The following is an 8,662-nucleotide window of genomic DNA, read 5'->3' on the forward strand; positions in this document are numbered from 1 at the left end:
GAAAATGAAGGGCCCTATATATATATTCTATATTCAGACTAATGGCGCATTCCAGTCGGTTATCAGGAGCTAGTTTTCTTGTTCCGCGAAGCCATACAGTGTTTCAATGGGAGATTTGGATTCAGCTTCCAAGTCCCGATTGGACCGTGACGGACATCTTGCTCCTTCGCGGATTCAGAGAGCTGCTCCGGATCGCCAGTTGTAATACGCTATAAGATATGTAATAATACTTGAATCGACATAAATTAGGCATCTGTTATATATTATGCTTACATTCAGTAATACATAAGCTCAGATTTGACTGACCTTGTGTGTCAGTGAATGAAAGCAAAAAAAATTGTCTCTCAAAACAAAGTTAAAAACTTTCTGGAGTTCACTTTTAAGCAGATCCACTGACCTTGCTGTTTTTTGTGACAAGCAGTGACACGTAATATATACCAAATAAAAATCTATCATCTTTCGCCTAACTTTGTTCGGTTACCTAGTTGCAGAGTTTCCATTCATGATATGTACTGCATCCATTTTCCACAATTCTCACAGAGCATACCAAATTTTTGCTTACAGAGTTTGGCAAGTTCTTATCTGCATGCATAAGTGGTGCCTGAAGGATATCAATAACATGAAGTGGGGAAAGTAAGTTCATAAACACAATCTCAGCAGCGGCCAGATAATTTTTCTTTTTTTACAGAAGTTTTACAGAAGCAACACGTCATGGTCTATTTTTCTTGTAGGCATTTCCCTCGTGCCGCAATTACTCGGACAGCTACTAAAACAGACTCCAATATCACCGCATGGTCACTAGTTCTTCAGCCGATGTAGGATGAATGGCGACGCAGTCGTCAAACTGTGCCTTGGTGGCTCCCATCTTGATGGCAACACCGAATCCCTGCAGGATCTCATCACACCCGTCACCGATCATGTGCAGCCCAACCACTTTTTCCTCGGGCCCGGCGCACACCAACATCATGACACACTTTGACTTCCGTGTGGTCATGCTGTAGTACATTGGCGTGAACGTGCTTCTGTAGGTCTGCAAAGGACAACAGAAAGGAGGGAAATTACTGCTGTGACGTGTTCGTGCAATCACCATTACGAAAATTCTCGAACGAGATTCTGCACCCCCCCCCCCCCTCTCCAAATTGAGTTGCTATAGTAAAGGTGCTCGCACATAAAAACACTGCAGTTTTCATGCTGAGTCAATAAGTGGACCTTTAAGACATCCAAAAAGCAAAAAAATGGCTGAGGCTTAGCTAAGGTTAAGCCTAGTCAGATGCGAAGCATATTGATGGCTAGGCTTGGTAATACATGGCTTTCCTTGGTTGACGTTCATCCCGCTCTTCATCGGTCTCTGTGGCACGCTGAAGCTTTCGCTTCTCGTTCAAATCAGCCCTGCTTCTAGGCGGCATCCCAACACCTGGCCGCCTCGTAAGTGCCCGGAGAGCGAGGCAAGCTCAGCTTTATACCGCTGCTGTAGCGTCACGTGGTCAGCCGCCACGCCTCTGATGTGGAGCCTCCACCGCCGCGGCCGACCGCGCGAGCCGGCAGCCCATCTCTCCTCTGCTGTGACGTCATGTTGTCACATGGTGTCACGTGGTCACGCTAAAGGTCAATGGTAGCTCCACCGCCGCGCTCGACGGGCTGTAGTGTAGCTCTAGTAATATGCTTCGCATAAAAATTCAGGGGGGCACTTTGTTGACCTAAAGAGCGGTGAGGCGAAAGCCTTAAGCGCGGTGTTGCTGCTGCTTGTGTCACTGATGTGTGGTTAACATGTTAATTAAGTACACAATTGTTTGTGAATCTCAAATGCTGGAGACACTGGAGGGTGTTTGGGAGGCACCTGTCTGATTCGACGCCTTTTTGCAAACACTCTCCAGCAAGGACAACTACATATGCGTTGGCAGGAAGTAGCGTAGCCATTAGCATGCTCTGCTGCGGAACAGAAGGATGGTGGTTGGAATCCCATCGTGCACAAAGATTTTTTTTCTGGTCTGACTAGAAAAAGTGTGACACCTCTGCTGACAACCTTATGTCGACAACGATGAGGTATTAAAGGCTTTCGCCTTAGAATGTTATTTTAAAGGTATGCCTACATTACTGCTTGTGCTCTGAAGACCCAGAGATAGCGGCAAGTCTTATTTTCTTGACCTTTGGAGCTCTGCAATAGCGTCAAAGCATGCGACGGTGATATCATTGGTCATGTATGCAGTGATCTTGTTATTCTTGACACAGGCTGTACCTCCAACTAGTTGACTGCATCAAAGCATAATTGTTTTTTATGTTCATCATACAAGCAAAGGGAAAGAATGCTATCTGCTAAATTCTAAATGATTACCCTGTCATCGCCACTCTTGAACTAGAAGGAAAATTACTGCTGTGACGTGTTCGTGCAATCGTCATCACAGAAATTCTATCTATTGACTTAAAACAGCAACACTTTCACAAACAGTGCTGCTTAAGACGGAGCCTCACAAAATTACCTAAAGGGAAAAGGGATGCCATTCTTTGTGCACGTTTTCTGAAGAGAGCTTCAATCTATCACAGAAATGCTCGCAGGTGTTTACTTTGTATTTAGCTTGGCTTGTGTTTGGCCATAAACATGGATTTAATGCAGAACCACAACTACCCTGTAATATCCTAAACAATATGACCTAAAGGTTACAATATAGTGCTCCTGCAGGCACACAGCTTCCGAGATATTTGCTGCGATCTGCGAGTTCCTGAACGACACTTTCTAAGGTTTCCCTCAAGAAAAATGTTGTATTTCAGCAGCTAAGTGCATGTTTTCAGCCAATTATTAGCCATGTCAAGTAACATTACTAGTTTTAATTCATTATTACGTGTATTTTGTTCAAATTCCTGTGCCATATTTTTATGCTTGTATCCCCCCCTATGTAATACCCTCGCACGAGGGCCCTTAGGGGTATTGTAAATAAAATAAATAAATGGAGTTTACACTTCCCAGCATTCCCGTGGTGAATGAACAATGGCAGTACTAGTTTTCTCGATGGGTGATCATCATCATCAGCCTGACTACGCCCACTGCAGGGCACAGGCCTCTCCCATGTCTCTCCAATTAACCCTGTCCTTTGCCAGTTGCGGCCAATGTATCCCCGCAAATCTCTCATCCGGCCACCTAACTTTCTGCCGCCCCCTGCTACGCTTGCCTTCTCCTGGAATCCACTCAGTTACCCTTAAGGACCAGCGGTAACTTATAGAATTCCTTGGTCGGTCGTGTGTGTAGAGTGTTACCTTGACATTTGGTCCGCCGTACTTGGCTTCGGCTTCTGCCAGGGTCATCCCGACGGTTCCAATGGGCGGATGGCTGAAGATGACAGTTGGGATGTTTTCATACACGAGTTTGCAGTTCGGCTTATTGTGGAAGAGCCGTTCAGCGAGACAACGTCCGGCCGCGATGGCGACCGGCGTCAGCAGCCACTTCCCGCAGACATCGCCCAGCGCGTAGACGCCCGGGCAGCTTGTGTTCTGATACTCGTCCACCTGAACAATCAAGAATCCATTAGGCTGCTGCCTCGCACCTGAGATGAAAGGTACAGCCACTACAATGGAACTTGCGAGCAGAACTTCTGGGCAGAGAAGGCAGCCTCGTTACAGGTTTTAAGGGAGCTTCCCGTAGCTGCGACTGAAAGTGACCGCAAGATAAAGGAAGCGATTCCTTTTCACATATCTGCTCGCTCGTTTTCGAGTATGCTAAATGTGGTGCAAGGCAAACTAAATATCACATTTTTCTGCTCTTTCATAGCCACATGCGGTGAAGCAAAAAAACATTACGGGCACATACCCATAAAACATAACCGTAAAACAAAAAAACTGTCTGTATACACATTTTTTTTCGCTAAGACTTTCAATGCGCTCTCTCTTACCATTACTCAATGAGACCTGCTTTCAATACATACTTTGGATCAACAGATGCGAGATGACACATGCTCACAGTTACAGCCATGGCACCAGAATAAGAAATGAATTGCATGACAAAAAGGCAGCCTTAAAAAAATACTTCATCAAAGCTTGCACTCGTATTCCTTTCTACCTTGCTAGGCACAATGTAAGATACAGGACAAAGTAACCCTCCTTATTTTAGCCAGTCACTACATCATTAAGCTGTCCTTTAACATTTTCTTCATCAACAATGCACCTAGGCTGGTCGACAACATCGAAAGATAGCGGACCACTCGAGTGTGAGTCTTGCATTAATAAAATTTTATTTTCCTGTCTGGCATATATAACTTGCCATTCTGTAAAACTGACAATGCAAGTACAATAACCCACTAGTCCAATGGGTAGCAGTGTTCTGTAGTGCCCTTCACGTCTCACTCTGGCCACAATCGAGAGCTCATTCAGTGCGCAGCATCCATTGATGGCAAAGGGTGCTGACGTTGGGATTTGCAACATGAGCAGTGCAGTAAAAAAACATTTCAATATTTAACAGTCGGAGCTGGTTCATCCACTTTAACTATGAGAATCCTATCTGTAGCAATGCACTGTGTTCTGTTTTAATTTCGATAACATTAAAAGCCTTGTTGGAGAAAAACCCGGCAGAGTCCAATGCCGTCTGTCATAAAATTCGCTGATTGGTCAACTGGGTGCGTGACGTCATGAGACCATGTGACAGAGCCAAGTGCTGTTAGGTCAGTGGGGTGTGTGACATCATGAGGCCACGCATGAGGCCTAGTTGGCAGGTGCGCTGGTCACGTGACATGGCTGAGCATGGTGGCAGGCTCAGCATCAGTTGGCAGGTGCATTTGGTTGTGCGGAGACACATCTAGACAGCTCCGTGTATCAGGTTGGAATGAAGCCAGAATCAAACGTCGCGTACGTCTCATCGCAGTCGAAAATCCCCGCAAGCGGAGAGGGTGACCATGGAACTATGTCACTGAAGATGGAGTATCAGCGGCTGCACAGGCTCAGTGTACATGGCAAGCAGCAATGGTGTAGGAGAAGCAGGCCGAATGGACTTCGTACTATGCTGTCACATTCTCAACATATAATGTAATTAAGTGTCGCCTAAATCTTTGGTTTCACAATGTACATTGCATTCAACTGTCCGTGTTGCGTCCCTGTATGTATGCAGCAAGCAGCAATGATGTAGGAGAAGCAGGCTGAGTGGACTTCAGACTTTAATTCTATCATATTCTCAACACATAATATAATTAAGTGTAGTCTAAATCTTCAGTTTCACAGAGTACATTGCATTCAACTATCCATGTTGCATCCCTGTATTCTTTGCATTGTCTTTGACTGCTCCGTGTGTTTCATGTGATCACTTGCTGTAAACAGAAGCAGTGCCGTTGAACGTTCGTGTATGTGTTACAGTGAGTCTAGGCTCCTTTCATACCTGGGTCACTACACCATCATCATCATCAGCCTGGCTACGCCCAGTGCAGGGCAAAGGCCTCTCCCATGTCTCTTCAATTAACCCTGTCCTTCGCCAGTGGCGGCCACCATATTCCCACAAATTTCTTAATCTCATCCACCCTTCTACTAGTAGAATACAACTTAAAGAAGAGCAGTTATCAGCAACAACTCTGCAAACCAACCACAGTTGTAAATGAAACCAACATTTTAATGTTTCACTGTACGAAATAAGCCACAGGCATCAAAATTCTTGCATTTATAATTTCTTGTTTTAGTAATAAGCAAAGCTTTAACAACAGAAAATTTTCTCACTGCGGAGGAAGCAGTCATAAATGCAGGTAGAACTTTACAGGATGCTAGAGTAAATAAATTCCTGCGGCACAAGAAACTTCACAAGACATAACCTGAAGGCTTTGCCAGCCCAATTAAAGGAGTATAGACACCTAATTTTTATGGCATGTTTTGTTCTCTACAATGATGTGGAAGACACTACTATGCATGAATCACCATGTGGTATTCACCTACAACCACTAAATAATTTATAACCGAATTTTTCTGTCACGCTGTTTCAGTTCCAACAACCGAACAATGGCTGTGACGTCAAAGTGTAATTATATGTCATGTGAGGCATGGAAAAACTGAGATATAATCGCTGCTTCATCGTTTTAATTCACTACAGTGCTAAAGCCAGCCTTCCTCAAGAGCCTGAATGACAATGAACGTAGGAGCAGCGATTATATGCAGTTTTTTGCACTTTTTTTATATGAAGTCATCGTTCGGCTGTTGAAACTGAAACTGGAACAGCACAAAAAAGAAAGTGGATTATAAATTATTTAGCGTTCATAGGAAAATACCACGTGGTAATCCATGTAGCAGCCAAAAATTAGGTGTCAACACTCTTTTAAAAACTGATGGGTCACAGTGGGCTTACCTGTATATGACCAGTCTTGTCGAGCTCAACGTTGGTTGCACCTAGGCCGATGTCAACGTGTGGCTTTCGCCCGACAGCCCATAGGATGCAGTCGACGTCCTTGATCTTGACGCCCGTTGTTGTCACAACCTCATACCAGTGGGCCACCTTGGTTATGGTGGCTACCGTGCAGTTCTTCTCAAAGTTGACTCCTTCGGAAGCCATGTGCTCCATCAGGGTCGAGCCCAGCAGTGGTTCAAAAACACGCAAGATGCGGTCCGTGCGTGTAAGGAGGGTCACCTCTGTGCCGAGTGCATGGAATACACCGGCCAGCTCGACAGCTATGTAGCCCGAGCCAACGACAACACATTTCTTGGGCAGTGCCTCCAGTTGGAAGAAGCCATCGCTTGTGATGCCAAATTCTGCACCTGTTGAGGAACATACAGATGTAAGACAATCTGTGCGCAGTGTTTTGGTGCCTTCAATCAGTACGTGCAACTCATACATGACAAGGAAGTTCATGCTAAAACATTCATGATCGTTACACCGTGATTTTACATCAGTGCAATATAAAATCACATAACAGCCGAAGGTGACAGAGTTGTTTTCTCCACGGACATTTCTTAACGGATGTCATGCAGCCAATGAGAGACAGAGCGGAGGGGTACACTTAATCGAACTCTCCACTGCTATATTACCCACCACGGTGTCTGAGCAGCTCCGGTATTCAGTTGCTAAGCTCGAGTTCACAGGTTGAATGGCAGCCACATTTCAAAAAAAGATAATATAAAAAAAACTCTTGTGTATCAAGATTTAAGATTAGATAACCATAACCAGTCAATGTTAATCAGCATGCCTACACTGTAGCATGGCCTGCTGCATTGCATTGGCATGTAAATATTCGCTAAGAATTAACTAACCATTTTGTCCCAGTAGGTCGTAACTTAGAACACAGTACAAGATCCTATGTAACCAATCTCGGTTGCAGACGGCACACGGGCAAGCTTCCCACCTAGAATTCTAACCACAAGAAAATACATAAACGACAGTTTGTAAAAATGCACTAGGCGTATTCAGATATAGTCAGAAAGCCCAAAAAGTATGTAATAAAGCCACCGCTGTTTACCAAAGTTTTAGAAATGGAAGAAGGGTGGCAAACTGCATTTTGAGTTTCATTACGTCTTTCCAGATGCAATGAAATATCCAGCTATAAACTCATCATCAGAAGAAATATCAGCCTACGAACAACAGTGTTAACGAAACGAGTCTTGTGCTGCTAATTTCATTTACAGCTGTCGGTATTACCTCTGACAATATAATCTGTGTCGTGGTGCCAGAAGAAAAATACTTCCTTTTGCAAAGCTTCCTTTTGCTAACAAAAGCAAAGTATGATGGCAAGAAGCAAACGAAGCTGATGTCAAGTTGATGTCAAGTTGACATCAAGCTGATGTCGGTAAATTGTGGTTGTTGTTTGCATGACAGTAGCCCACCTGCGCCAGAAGGGAGCCTTCCTCTTCAAAGACTCAAATAAAGCTTATTCTCTCCCTCTATTGTATGTAATGACGTCATCACATTGTAATTCACACTGTCGGTCGCGTGGCCGACGGGTCACAGGATCTAGTTTAAACCCGCTAAACCACTACATAACTCCTTTAACAGCTGACGTTAAAACCCATATCAGACCACGTGAGCACCCCTTCAATTTCTTTTTCCCCATTCACCTGGAACTTTGGGGATGGTAGGGTAGCCACCGGTGGCGATCAACACATGCTGGCCGCTGTACGCATCTTCGCCTACGTGCACCGTCTTGGGACCGACAAACTTGGCGCGCCCCGCTATGATCTCAACGTTGCTCTTGGTCAGGTTCGCCCGGTAGATATCGTTCAGGCGCTTGATGTAGGCGTCCCGCTTGGCCTTGAACGTGGCCCAGTTGACGCGAGGAATGGGACCCGGCAGGGTGAAACCGTAGTCCTGCAGGTCCTTCATCATCTCGGAGTGGCTGGCGCAGTAAAAGCACAGCTTCTTTGGAACGCAGCCGACGTTTACGCAGGTCCCGCCGAGCGGGCCATGCTCGATCAGCGCTACCTTGGCGCCGTACTCGGCGGCCCGGCGAGCGCTCGCGATACCGCCCGATCCGCCGCCGATGACCAGGTAGTCAAACTGGCGCACCTTTCTCAGCATAGAAGACATTGTTTGTTCCTTGCGTTACAGGCGGCGTCTTTCGGAAGGCGGCTTAGGAAGTGTCGAAGCTGCTGGCCGTTGCTGGTACAGGTATTAGCTGCCGAGTTGAAACATGCGGCGATAGCGAAGTTTACGCCGCAGCCATCTGTAACCGCCGCCGGACCGAAACTGAACTTGTCTTGACTCGCCTTGATATCG

General features: G+C 45.6%; 1 protein-coding gene across 1 annotated transcript; it reads right to left on the bottom strand.

Annotated features, from left to right (window-relative positions):
* Nucleotides 1–653: 653 nt before the first annotated feature.
* Nucleotides 654–8,642, bottom strand: LOC149332863 (glutathione reductase, mitochondrial-like). Its single transcript, XM_089558432.1, has 4 exons — nt 8,005–8,642; nt 6,305–6,711; nt 3,250–3,498; nt 654–1,030 (listed from the first exon to the last, which is right to left on the bottom strand). Exons 1-4 carry the CDS (start codon nt 8,471–8,473, stop codon nt 785–787), a joined length of 1,371 nt encoding a protein of 456 aa, XP_089414558.1. The 5' UTR covers nt 8,474–8,642; the 3' UTR covers nt 654–784.
* Between the last annotated feature and the right edge of the window lie 20 nt (nt 8,643–8,662).

This window comes from Amblyomma mixtum, chromosome 8 (genome assembly GCF_055824585.1).
Source record: "Amblyomma mixtum isolate Tamu chromosome 8, ASM5582458v1, whole genome shotgun sequence".
In the NCBI taxonomy this organism is placed as follows: Eukaryota; Metazoa; Arthropoda; class Arachnida; order Ixodida; family Ixodidae; genus Amblyomma; species Amblyomma mixtum.

What these genes read in the sequence shown, in the direction of transcription:
- LOC149332863 (XM_089558432.1), bottom strand. Translation starts at nt 8,473, where the DNA reads ATGTCTTCTATGCTGAGAAAGGTGCGCCAGTTTGACTACCTGGTCATC. An exon ending in ACAAGACTGGTCATATACAG is followed by an intron (nt 3,499 to 6,304) that starts GTAAGCCCACTG and finishes TTGATTGTTCAG; the next exon opens with GTGGACGAGTATCAGAACAC. An exon ending in ACGGCGGACCAAATGTCAAG is followed by an intron (nt 1,031 to 3,249) that starts GTAACACTCTAC and finishes TGTCCTTTGCAG; the next exon opens with ACCTACAGAAGCACGTTCAC.